At 35.0% G+C, this 13,311-nt stretch overlaps 4 protein-coding genes across 5 annotated transcripts; 2 read left to right on the plus strand and 2 right to left on the minus strand.

The window, feature by feature from the left end:
• Nucleotides 1–2,142, plus strand: LOC131608841 (expansin-A10-like). The gene is made up of 4 exons (XM_058880419.1): nucleotides 1–25; nucleotides 116–253; nucleotides 622–910; nucleotides 1,326–2,142. The coding sequence occupies exons 2-4, from the start codon at nucleotides 121–123 to the stop codon at nucleotides 1,633–1,635; spliced, it is 732 nt and encodes a 243-aa protein (XP_058736402.1). The 5' UTR covers nucleotides 1–25; nucleotides 116–120; the 3' UTR covers nucleotides 1,636–2,142.
• An 881-nt stretch (nucleotides 2,143–3,023) lies between these two features.
• On the minus strand, nucleotides 3,024–5,754 carry LOC131608840 (uncharacterized). Of its 2 annotated transcripts, none has more exons than XM_058880418.1 (4): nucleotides 5,421–5,754; nucleotides 3,736–3,963; nucleotides 3,420–3,568; nucleotides 3,024–3,305 (listed from the first exon to the last, which is right to left on the minus strand). In XM_058880418.1, the coding sequence occupies exons 1-4, from the start codon at nucleotides 5,461–5,463 to the stop codon at nucleotides 3,093–3,095; spliced, it is 633 nt and encodes a 210-aa protein (XP_058736401.1). In that variant the 5' UTR covers nucleotides 5,464–5,754; the 3' UTR covers nucleotides 3,024–3,092. The 2 variants fall into 2 exon arrangements, with proteins under 2 accessions (XP_058736401.1, XP_058736400.1); XM_058880417.1 differs by having other exon boundaries at nucleotides 3,736–3,974.
• A 347-nt stretch (nucleotides 5,755–6,101) lies between these two features.
• LOC131608838 (pentatricopeptide repeat-containing protein At5g39680) lies at nucleotides 6,102–8,884 on the plus strand. The gene has a single exon (XM_058880416.1). It carries the CDS (start codon nucleotides 6,154–6,156, stop codon nucleotides 8,230–8,232), a length of 2,079 nt encoding a protein of 692 aa, XP_058736399.1. The 5' UTR covers nucleotides 6,102–6,153; the 3' UTR covers nucleotides 8,233–8,884.
• On the minus strand, nucleotides 8,762–9,644 carry LOC131608842 (probable calcium-binding protein CML45). Its single transcript, XM_058880420.1, has one exon. It carries the CDS (start codon nucleotides 9,521–9,523, stop codon nucleotides 8,879–8,881), a length of 645 nt encoding a protein of 214 aa, XP_058736403.1. The 5' UTR covers nucleotides 9,524–9,644; the 3' UTR covers nucleotides 8,762–8,878.
• Nucleotides 9,645–13,311: the final 3,667 nt, after the last annotated feature.

Here is a 13,311-nt window from a genome sequence, read left to right on the forward strand (position 1 = left end):
ATTTCCACAAACAACACCTTTCAAGGTTCATCTTCTTCTAACTAACTCTCTTCCCTTTCTTTCTTTCTCTTTCCTTTCACTTCTATATTAACTTCTCTATGCTTCATTTATGTAGGAAAAATGTCTCCTCTTGGATTTCTTCTCCTTGGAATTCTCTACATGGTTTCTCATGTAAATGGCCATGGTGGCCATGCTAGTTGGATTAATGCTCATGCTACTTTCTATGGCGGAAGTGATGCTTCCGGAACAATGGGTACGTATGTCTGTATGTATGTATGTTTGCATGAATATAATCGACAATTCAATGAATTTGTTAAATACTCACGTAGTCAGCATATCAATGACAATTGAATCAAGTACAGCAGTTAAAAAAAACGAACAAATTTTTATTATTTTATAAAATATATAAAAATACCGAATAATTATACACTATATCATAGTCTGATCTTGATCTAACGGTCATTAATATGTTCAGAGCGTGGATGCGTGAATTTTTTCACTATAATAAACCTAAATCACATCCCAACTATGTTAGCACCTCAGAAACCGACGATTATTTGCATAAACCCTACGAACATTATCGAAATACTTGCATAAATGTTAGTCATGATTTTGCTATAGGTGGAGCTTGTGGATATGGAAATTTGTATAGCCAAGGTTATGGAACAAATACAGCAGCATTAAGCACAGCATTATTCAACAATGGATTGAGTTGTGGAGCATGTTATGAAATTAAGTGTGTGAATGATCCACAATGGTGTACTCCTGGATCCATTATAGTTACTGCCACTAATTTCTGTCCTCCTGGTGGTTGGTGTGACCCTCCAAATCACCATTTTGATCTTTCTCAACCTATTTTTCAACACATTGCTCAATATAAAGCAGGGATTGTACCAGTGGCTTACAGAAGGTAACTTCACATTTTTCATTTTTCTACTATTTTTAGTGTTAATTACGAGTTCCAGTTCTGTTCGTTCTGATGAATCGTTTTTGAGAATGTGCAAACTAGACTACAGTACAAAGATTAAAATATTTTCACAGTTAAACTGTGGTTAAATAGGATCTTATAATAGTATTAATTAATTTTCACACTATATAGGCCGTCTTTAAGGGCGTGCAAGGTCAACTACTGCACAGAGTCAGAAATTTATCACGGTTAAACCATAGGATCTCATAAAATATTTATTATGGTTAAACTATAATTAAATTGAGTGTCTATTCTTTTGTCATTGTTAAAGGGCAACTAATTTAGACATGACCTCTAAAAATTTGAGACGGTTCTGCCTGAAAAATAATGATTTTACATTTGGTTTTGGATTTTGAAGGGTAAGATGCAGAAGAAGAGGAGGAATTAGGTTCACTATCAATGGACATTCTTACTTCAATTTAGTACTAGTGACAAATGTTGGAGGAGCTGGTGATGTACATTCTGTGGCCATAAAAGGTTCAAGAACAAGATGGCAAGCCATGTCAAGAAATTGGGGGCAAAATTGGCAAAGTAACTCTTACCTTAATGGACAAAGTCTTTCATTTGTTGTCACCACAAGTAATGGTCATAGTGTGGTTTCTTTCAATGCTGCTCCTGCTAGCTGGTCTTTTGGTCAAACCTATACCGGAAGACAATTCAACTATTAAGTAACTTTTTTTATCAATATTCTAAAAATCGAATCAATCAGTTCAACCGACGATATCTAGGGTTTGATTGTTTAAACAGTTCGATTCAGACTTTGTTCTGTTACGAACGGTTTAACATTGTTGAACCTCGATCGTTTGTTTTTAATTCGGTTTTTAAAATATTGTTGAGTAATAATAATAATAGTAGTATCTCAATTTTCAAGATTATTATTACATTTAAAGATTAAAAAGACTAAGTTTTTTTAGTTGAGTAGTGTAAATGGATTTACTAGAGTTGGGCTAGATAGAAGATGGTTTAGCCCAATTTTATTTATATATGTTATTTTTTATTTATGTGGCAAGCATTTGTGGATGATGTGCTGGCTTTATTTATGCTGTGCCTCAACAAATGAGATACTTGCCATGTTGAGAAAGATTAGTCTTAAAGAGATTGTTGAATGTGCTCTTTGTACTTTAATTATTGGTGAATGAATGTGAAAGATCATGCTTTAATTTTGTGATTAAAAAGAGGTGCCTAACTTCACTTGCATTCCTAAAAATGTAGTGGACATCATTAGTGATTCATTTGGTTGGTTTGTTCTTTAGTGAACCTAAAGCAATTCTTTCTCCTTTTTAAATTTTAAATAACTTTAATTAAGTCATTTAACATCATAGTTGATTTATTTGAAAAATTAGGAAATCTTGTGCTTAATTAGCATATACATTGTTTTAACGATCAAACCTTAATTAAGAACACTTAAATGAGATGATAAAAATCTCTTTTGATTTAACCAGAAATTCTGATTTTGAATGTATTCATAAACGTGCAATTGACTGTAAGGATTAATTTATGCAGATGAACGCATAAAATACCTAATTTATAAAACAAATTATTGAGAGCTCAAGGATCTACCACATGTTATTGATGGCCTAACCTTTTTAGTTAGATCTTAGTGTTTGATCAAAGTTAGAAAAATTTGCTGTATAACATGATATATGTTTGAGGCTGTGGAATTTTCTAGAGATAGCTATTTTACCTAAAAAATTAGTTATACTCCTAAAAGATTATATGTATTGATAACTACAATAAATAAATTTTATTGTAATGCTTTGTCAATATTTATTTGTATTCTAATTTTCATGTCACATTCAAACAACTGTTTTATCAGCTCATCAATAAAGAAGGTGTAGATTAAAAAGGAAATGAACATATAACAAAAGATTAGCATAATAAATATAATGATATTACACCAAATCAAATTATACAGAAAAATTGTCATCTAAATAAGAACAAGATAATAGTTGAAAAATCAGAATGAAATAAAGATACTAATTTATTGGCAAATAGATTTGAAATATTATACCAAAGGAAAGAAAGGGAGCAACAAAATTTGGTCACAAAAAATTGATTAGACAACAATTTCAAAACATTGCATTGAAACTAATAAATTATAATCACTCTTTTAGTAACTATGTTTTCAAGTTTGAAGAATAGAAGCTTCCCGAATTTCTTGCTCTGTTAGTAGTTTAGTAGTATGAACATATTCAGAAACAGAATCAATGTTTATGGACTCCAAGCTAACAGGATTCACAGAAAACTCGTCTCCAACCGCCTTTATAGTTCTCTCTATAAATTCTGATCTCGGCATGTGCTCCTTCATTCGACAAATGAAATCCGTGTGATCTCTTGTCTGCACCGTAGCAATCAAATGTGAGCATTGATCGATGAACAAGTGAAGCATATAGTATATTAACGAATTAATAACTCGAATGTAGTGAAAAGAAATATAAAAATATAAACTTACTAATCGATATTTGGGAGCCTTTGCAGGTAACTTGAGATAAGACATGTTCTTGTCTTCATAATCCCATAGAAAAGACGTGTGGTGTATCCATCGGTTCTTGGTTATAGATTGAGCGTTTCCACCAAATTTGCGATCACCAAACGCATAATCTTTGAGTACAGAGGAAAAAATAACTTGATCAGAAATTCATTAAACATCTTGAAATTTAAACAGACTTTAAATAAACCGTTGAATTAACCGCAACTCTGCACTATAAATTTTATGTATAAATATAACATGCAAAAAATGAGTGGTTCTAGAAACATTGTTAATATACCATTTTCACGGAGATGGAAATCGGCAAGCCCTTCAAAAACTTTACCATACAAAAGACCACTCCATGACATAATGGGACGGGGAAAGGGTTGAACATTTGGAACGGCGTCTTTATTGCATATCAGTGTAACAAATATAGTGCCATTGTCAACAATAACAGTTCCTCCCCCAGTAAACCTTCTGATGATAGGTATATGATCTCGCAACACAGATTTGGCTTCAACAAGTTCTGAAAGTTTCCTACGCAAAATATTTCACATTGACATTAGGTATTTCTTCTCATGTTCGGAGGGAAGAAAGAAGGACGAGTTGCATAAATAAAATAAATTAACAATTAATTTTTAGAATGCATTCTCCGGAGATTTTCAAAGACCATTCACACAGAAGAAGCGAGAATAATATGTTCTCCCATTTTGTTGAAATTATTATTACAAATAAAAACTTGACATTTCACACTTCATTTCCTTTCCTTCCATCCAAAAGAGTTAAGGAAAATGGATACGATAACATCGAAGAACCAAACTTATTAATATACAAAACGGAAAAACATTGCTAAAGAATTTCAAAAAACACACTCAAAATTTGTTCTTAGCTATGTAGCACAAACACTTCAAGTACAAGGCATGTCCAAGACAATTACACATGTGGTTATATTCAATCACTTCCATTGTTTTAAATTAAAATCGGTGGCTACATGTTAGTATCGGATGTCGGTGTTTCATTGTTACAAGATCAAACAACTTCCATGAAAGTTCATTCCGCAAAAACACTTGGGCATTCCGCAAAATAAAACACAACTTCCATGAACTTGGTTCTCTTTAGTGATTTAAGCACCCAATTTTAAGTTTAATAAACAGCAATATATAGTACATGATCAGACTATTATAGGACAGAAATCAACAACACTTCATGCTTTTCTGTTATCACATGTGCACCAGATTTTTAGACTTCATGTAACACTTGTTTCCAAAGTAATAAATAAGAGGACTATTTCATGCTTTGTAAGATAAACATTTCAAATAGAAATTAAGAATCCTACATCAGATGAAATATGGTCAGAAAATATGTTTATAACTTAGGACAATCCTCACCTTACAAGTCAGTTTTATAAAATAGAGTTAGGCTCAATCGCAATTTTAAAACGGTAATCAGAGCCAGAGCCAGAATAAGGACTGTAATAGCTTTTGGAATGAGATCCAAATCCAACATGGTTTTAGAACCTATCAAAGATTCATCGGATCACTTCCTATCACGTTTCCACTATCAAACCACCTACCTACCATTTATATATCCATACATCAAGTCCAATAATGTTGGGCATAAGGGGTATTTTAAGAGTCCACATCATATGAGATATCGCTAGAAAATATGTCTATAACGCAGAGCAATCCTCACCAGACAAAAGTCGGTATTATAAGATTGAATTAGGTCAAACCACAATTCTGAAAGAAGGCGTGTCTAATGTTTCCAACTCCAACACGTGTGGTTGCATTCAAGTATTCAATTTTTCGAACTACTAGTGTTGTAGATGGTGTATTATTTCATAGATTCATAGATTTCATGGAGTAATACTAAACAAATTGGAAGAAAAACAAGTGAAAAATGAACATTAGTAAAAACAAAACTAGCATAGATTGTGATAGTAAAGCAAAACAACAACATTGAAGAGATTACAAACAAGCTTACCCAGACAAGCCCATAACAATTGCAGGGGAAGTAGTTCCATCATTAACAATACACCAATTATCCGAACTCGTTCGAAGCAACCGTTCTTCTAAATGCAATTGCTCCAAAATACACATTCCTTTTAACCTAACAAGCTTCATCAATGGAGCCACTCCTTCTCTTGCTTTCCCCAACATTGTCATTATCATACACTGTGCTTTTTTCTGCAATTCAATGAAAACAATAATAAAAGAACAATTTGGTAATCATAATCGAAATGATGAAGTACCCAATCGGAGTAGATATCTGCTACGACGCAATTCTGTAGTGTGTTTCGTGTTGCCAAGGAAGAAAATCGCGATGAGATCGCAGCGTCGTCTGCTATAGGAGAGGAGTAGGAAAAATTCGGTGAAGGAAAGAATAGAGACGAACCTTGTGGCGGCGGCGGCCGGCGACGGAGTTCAGGTTTTTTCCGGCGGTTTAGTTCAGTGCCGCTGTAAGTTGTGGTTGATTTTGTTTTCGAGGGTTGAAGTTTGGGTGCTCTGTTATAGTTATTATTTTTTTTTATCACCACAAGTTTAGTCCGGTTCGGAGGTCAGTTCTGATATTAAGTGGGTCCAGTTTATCGAACCGTGGTCTTTACTACCAAATTCAGCGTCAATCACCACTGAACTAACTAACTATTGATTCTCCATTGAACTAACTAACTATTGATTCTGTTATAGTTTTTGTTGTTTTATTTGTGTGTGTTAAGATGGGATCACACAAAGACCTTTTAAACCTCTTAAAACTCTCCGCCGATGCTAAATATCTAAACTTTGGCAAAACCATCCACACGCAGTTGCTAATTCGCAACCAATCATCAACTCACCACTCCCACATTACTCAAACCAACTCCCTAATCAATCTCTATGTTAAATGCTCCAAACTCCGTCTCGCACGGTACCTGTTCGATGAAATGCCTGTAAGAAACGTTGTTTCTTATAATGCTTTAATGGGTGGGTATTTGCATAATGGGGAGCACTTGGAAGTTGTTTCTCTATTTAAACAAATGGTTTCGTCGTTTCGAGATGATGTTTTAGTTTTACCAAATGAGTATGTGTTTACCACTGTTCTTTCTGCTTGTGCTCATAGAGGGAGAGTTTTGGAAGGGATGCAGTGTCATGGGATTTTGTTCAAGTTTGGTTTGGTTTTTCATCAATATGTGAGAAGTGCTCTTGTTCATATGTACTCGAAGTGTTTTCGTGTTGATTTAGCATTGCAGGTTTTGGATAGTGAACGTGGGGGTAGTAGTATTAATGATGCTTTTTGTTATAACTCGGTGTTGAACGCGCTTGTGGAGTCTCGGAGTTGGGGTGAGGCTGTGGATGTTTTGGGGAGGATGGTGAGTGAAGGAGTGGTTTGGGATAATGTTACGTATGTTAGTGTCATGGGACTTTGCGGTCAGATTAGAGATTTGCGATTGGGTTTGCAAGTTCACGCGCAGTTGTTGAAAGGTGGTTTGGTTTTTGATGTCTTTGTTGGGAGTATGTTGGTAGATATGTATGGAAAATGCGGTGAGGTTTTGATTGCGAGGAGGGTTTTTGACGGTTTGAAAAATCGGAATGTGGTGGTATGGACTTCCCTCATGACTGCTTATTTGCAGAATGGAGATTTTGAGGAGAGTTTGGATCTGCTTTCGTGTATGGCTCGAGAAGGTACTATGGCGAATGAGTTCACTTTTGCGGTTTTGCTTAATGCTTGTGCAGGTATAGCAGCACTCAGACACGGCGATCTATTGCATGCTCGTATTGAGAAGTTAGGTTTTAAGAATCGTGTTATTGTTGGGAATGCTTTGATAAATATGTATTCCAAGAGTGGTAGCATTGATTCTTCATATGTCGTGTTCTTTGATATGACGTATCGGGATATTATTACTTGGAATGCTATGATATGTGGATACTCACAACACGGACTCGGTAAACAAGCTTTACTAGTGTTTCAAGAGATGGTGTCTTCCGGAGAATGTCCAAACTATGTAACTTTTGTCGGTGTTCTATCCGCTTGTGCTCATTTGTCTCTCGTAAAAGAAGGGTTTTACTATTTGAATCAGCTAATGAAACATTTTAAGATCGAGCCAGGATTGGAGCACTACACTTGTCAACTTGCGGTTCTTTGCCGAGCCGGTCTGCTTGACGAGGCTGAGAGTTTCATGAAGACAACGCATGTGAAATGGGATGTTGTTGCGTGGCGAGTTTTGCTTAACGCATGCAATGTTCATCGAAATTATAGCTTGGGGAAACGAATTGCAGAAACCATCTTACAGATGAACCCTCGAGATATGGGGACATATACATTGCTATCAAATATGTATGCAAAGGCGCGTAGCTGGGACGGTGTCACGGCTATTAGGAAAATGATGAGGGAAAGAAACGTTAAGAAGGAACCCGGAGTGAGTTGGCTTGAGATAAGAAATATCGTCCACGTCTTTTCTTCAGATGGAAGCAATCATCCCGAGTGTGTTCAAATTTACGAAAAGGTTCAACTTTTGCTGGAAATGATTAAGCAACTAGGATACGTGCCGAATATTGAATCCGTACTGCATGATGTGGAAGATGAACAGAAGGAAAGTTATCTTAATTATCACAGTGAGAAGCTGGCAATAGCATATGGTCTTATGAAGATACCTTCCCCGGCTCCCATCCGTGTAATTAAAAACCTTCGGATATGTGAGGATTGTCACACTGCTGTAAAACTAATATCGAAGGTCACAAACAGGTTGATAATTGTTAGAGATGCTAGCCGGTTCCATCATTTTTGCGATGGGACATGTACTTGTGCCGACCACTGGTAGCAATGGGCCAGCGAGCAAGACAGTTTGATGCTAGGATTGAGGACAGACATGGAGCTGCTGAAGAAGAGAATGGACGAAATGAAGAATGGAATGAAAGTATCGCTTCTCGAATTTAAGAAGACAATTCTTTCAAAGGAAGAGAATTCGATCAACTGACGAGAAATGAAGAAGCTGAAACGAACAGGTCTGACAAGGGCAAGGAACAATCTCGAGGTGCTGCCAGCAAAGGAGTGAGGATGGAATCCTACACAGGAGCAATGGAATACTCTGAAGTAAGTTTTGAAGCAATCGTGAAAGCAGCCAACAATCTTGTGTTGCATTGTTTTTCAATGAAGATTGCAATCCTAATGCAATAACTTATGAAACAGTCATCTGCGCTCTCTTTGAAAAAGATGTCAATGACTTGAACAAGATTCTCATTTGTTATTTAGTTCGGTTTCAAAATTGTTTGTATAACATTGAACCAAATATAATAGTTTGGTTATTTTAACTTTTTAGACTGATTCGAAGGTTTGTTTTTGTTTAACATTCCTACTTTTGATGATAACTTCTTTTGATGATAATGTTATGTAGAAGAAAAGAAATAAAAGAATGTCAAAATAAATTCATACATTATAAAAATCCTCACACAAGGGAACAGAAAAATTCAACATAATCTATTTTCCATAATCTTTACAAATTCAATAAAATCAATTCTTCCATCTTGATTCTCATCAAATTTCTTGATCATCTTCTGACAATTCTCAACTTCTAAACCTTCCTTAAATCCCAAAATACACAAAACTCTTTTCAACTCCATAGCATCAATGAATCCATCTTTGTTCTCATCAAAAACATCAAAAGCCATCTTCACTTCCTCAAAACTTGGCTCATTCTCTTCAAACAATTCAGAAAGTTCCTTAGAACCATATTTCTCTTCAAGTTCCTCACTTTCTTCACTGCAAAAAATTCCCATTTTCGCCATCACTGTTTCGACTTCATCTCTCTTAATCTCCACGCTTTCTCTGCTAACACTTGATTCACCTTCTGATATCTGCTTCTCTCCCTTTACATCCGAGTCACCGGAACAAAGTTTGCAGAGAAGAAAAAAACCCCGAAAACTCAAAAAACTCGAGAAACTCGAGAAGAACTTTTGTACAACAATGATGAATGTTGAGTATAGGAATAAATATATCAAATTGAATAAACTCGAACTTGAAGATGAGTTGATATCGATATCATCATTCTGTGATGCTTTTTCTTCTGCAATAAGGTATTCAATTTGTCGAAAAACCATGTTTGATGTTTGCATTTTTACTTTAAAAAAAATCAAAACTCAAAAAAATAGATGAATGCGTAAAAATCCTATGATCCTTTTGCACAAATATTCAAACTTTGTTAAGCTGTTATTTAGTCTATGAAGATGAAAAATGTTATGGCTAAAGAGTTGGCTATATAGGAACAAATTTGAAAAGTAAAGGAAGGTACATGACAAGTTCATGAATTAACTGGTGATTATAATAATAATGATAGAAGTATGGTTGGTTTTTTCATGACAATGTCAAAGGAAGTTTCTTGTTTTATGAATTCCTTCATGTTGGCCTGCCTTTTTCTTGTTTGTTTATGGTTTGATTCTGTCTTTCTGTCTTTATTATATTTTTATATGTGAAATATTTTCTTTTGGAAGGTTTGTGGAAATTCAAAATGGACATAATAATATTTTTAGTTGTTTCTTAGAAGTTGTGCATGTAGTTTGGTGTCAATGTCATATTTGCACTTACTCTATGACTTCTCTAATATTAAATATCTCTATTTTAATTGATTCATGTAATTAATTCCTTATTTAAATTAAAATAGTTTTAAATTATTTCATATTTTTTTTATATTTAAAATTATAATGCGTTCATCTTTAAATGCCTATCAATTATATTTTTAAAAGTTAGTGCGATGCATGAAAGTCATTTTCATGGTTGAAAATTTAGAGGCTATAGTACAATTCAAGGGCAGGTATTGACATTTTCCATGAAGCTTGTGCGTTTACGTGAATTGTTTGAAAAGGTAACATATAATTTGTGTCGACGGTTTTGTCTTCTTTGCATCCCATATCTCACCTTCACATCTTCTAACAAATATATTAAAAATTGCAAAAAAAAAAAAAAACAATTATTTTAAATAAAAAAATTGCTTAAATGATAAATTGGTCTCATTATATATTTTTTGTTTTGTTTTATACTTTGTAATTTAATTTATTTAAATTTATTCTGGGTCGGTCAAATGTCCAAATTCACTCTACATGATCTTACGTATAAAACTCATCTCATATTAAAAAGTAAGATACAATTTTGAATCTCCACTTTTCATCACAATCATCTTGAATCTTGAATAAACTTATGCGTTAAAGTGTCAATCATGCAGTTCCATTTCGCGCCGCAATATTGGAGATCGACGTCATCGGTTCAAGGTTCTGCATCACCAGCTTGCATCTAATTTTGGTTCCAACATTACTACGAAAAACACATCTCACAACAGCTAAAAAAGAGATACCATGGTGCTGCTACATCCAGTACCTATCGGTCATCATAATACCTCATACTAATGAAAAATACTAGCGTTGAACGGAACCAAGATAGGTTGGAGTTAGATTTCCAAATCATGAAAAGATCAAAGGAATTCCAAATCTTGATCTTCCTCTGATTCTAACAGTTAACATCGCTAATCAAAACCTAACATGATTCCTTGTAGATGACAAAAGTTCTTGCAACGTCCTCTTCGAAGATATATTAGAATGGCTAGGCCTTAAGCATATATATATATATATATATATATATATATATATATATATATATATATATATATATATATATATATGAATTTGTATCGCGAGGGAGATCTATTAGCCTTTAATGATTCAGTAACTATCCCTAGCAGAATAATAGATTTGACGTTGGCGATTGGAGAAGGAGCGTGTGAGAGAAAAGTGGTCCTTAACTTCCTCATAATTCTGTGTAGGAGTGCCTTCAGAGGTATCCTTGGAATATTCTTTTTGGAAAAGCTAGATGCGGTGACGTCTTTAATTCACATGAAGGTAGCCTATCCTTATAAGAAAGGAATACCTACCACTATAAGCGTCGACCTAGAAGAAGCAAAGTAAATCAGATAGCTCATCCTTAAGGATATTCTCGCATCGGTGATAAGTGTCAAATTGTAGTTATTTTGTGTATAGTTTTGCGGCACTTATCTTCTCTTTTTCCTCAATTTAGACGCGTTTTAGTGTATATTACATACAATACGTATACTTTGTGTTTTATCGAGTTTTTAGTTTATTTATGTACCGACTAGTAGTTTTTCATTCATTTTGTAGGTATTTGAGCATGTATGGAGCATTGAGTAATAAAGCTTCAAGGATGAAATTTTGGATCAATAAAAGAAGAAGCAATTGAAGAAATAAGGAAGTTGCTTCTGGTGTGAATCGCCCGGCGGAGCAATTGGCTTGTCGGGCGAGCGTGGAAAATAAATGTCTTGCTTCTGCCTTGGTCCGCCTCTTGGTCGCTGGGCGGAAGAAGAAGGAGTCGCCAGGCGGAACAATCCTTTCGCCGGGCGAAGGAAGATATTTTTGCCCACTTGTTGACGTGGTGCAGGCTTTGTGGCCAGAGCCGGGCGAAGCAATTGGCTCGCCGGGTGAACGCGTCGGGACAGAATTTGTATATATTTTCATTTTAGAACATTTTAGGTTTTGTGTGGTTGGTTTTGGGGATTTTTGTGCTCCCTTGCCAATTTCACCCATTTTTCTTTAAGGATTAGCTTAGATAACAACTGCGGGTCTTGCATTCGGTGATTCAGAGGTGGATTGCTCATCAACCGCGTAATAGAGGTGGACTCTTCACCTGGAAATGTTGAGAAATTATGCTATTCATCCCAAGAAAGGGAAAAAATGAGGAAGTGTCCCTTAGAGAAAGAGAGTCCGCTCTCTCATTGTTTGATTGCATCGTAGAGCGTCTGCACCAACTGCTTGGTTGCAGTAGCAGGTTAATACGTAAATTAGCCAATCTGTACCTATATCAAGCCCTCTCATGCCCGCCCACTTTACCAGGGAATCTCGCGCTGACAAACTGGAAGATTTGTGGTTTTATCTATTTTTCTCTCTATGTTTTTCTCTTAGTTGGGTTTTGTGTATATATATATATATATATATATATATATATATATATATATATATATATATATATATATATATATATATATATATATATATATATATATATATATATATATATATTTACATTGAACTCATGTATATTTGTTGCCCATGGCGTTATATAAAGCTTCCTTTACAAATCTTTGTTGATTGTTGTCTTAGATTTTTGCTTTGTGCTAGGGATTTGGGTTGTTTTAGAGATAGACTTCTTAAATCTTTATCTAGGATGATTATCTGTTAGTTTCTGGATTTTAAAGATAGATTTAGAGCTAACAATCTTTATAGGTGTCGAATCTTAATGCTTTCGTGTTGGTTGTGTCGGTTGAGAGATCGTCGATACGATTGATATGGATGTTTGCTATGTTATTGAGGTGTGCTGAGAGATCGTCGCCGAGATGATATAGTAGTCCTCTTTACTTTGGGTTAGAAATGACTTAGGGTGTGAGCGATGCCGGATGACATTGACGAGTATTGTAGGTTGAGTGTAACAGGTCGATAAGTTTAAGTTTGTGAGAAGTAGATTATATACCAGGCTTGATAAGTCTTTTCTTTCTGAAGAATGAATTCTTTTGTGTTGATATTTACTTTTCTGTGTTTATGCTTTAAACAATTCAAACCAAACTCATAACTCTGGAAACTATTGAACGGCAGTTCAATGCACTGATCCTTGTGGAGACGATAATTTTTCCCAGATAAATACTTCGAAAAGTTTTGTTGCTTGCCGCTTAACGCTTCAACAATCGGCGGCAGGAGAAGAAAGTCAGGGGATACCAATATGTTTGATCTAGACATGTTAGAGGATGAAGTTAGGCCCATTTCGTACGGTGAATTTAAGTCTATCCAGCTTGTCGATAACTCGGCCTGATGAGTAAAGATAGAATCCATGATTCCCGTTGAAGTAGGGT

Source organism: Vicia villosa, linkage group LG6 (genome assembly GCF_029867415.1).
Source record: "Vicia villosa cultivar HV-30 ecotype Madison, WI linkage group LG6, Vvil1.0, whole genome shotgun sequence".
Lineage (NCBI taxonomy): Eukaryota > Viridiplantae > Streptophyta > Magnoliopsida > Fabales > Fabaceae > Vicia > Vicia villosa.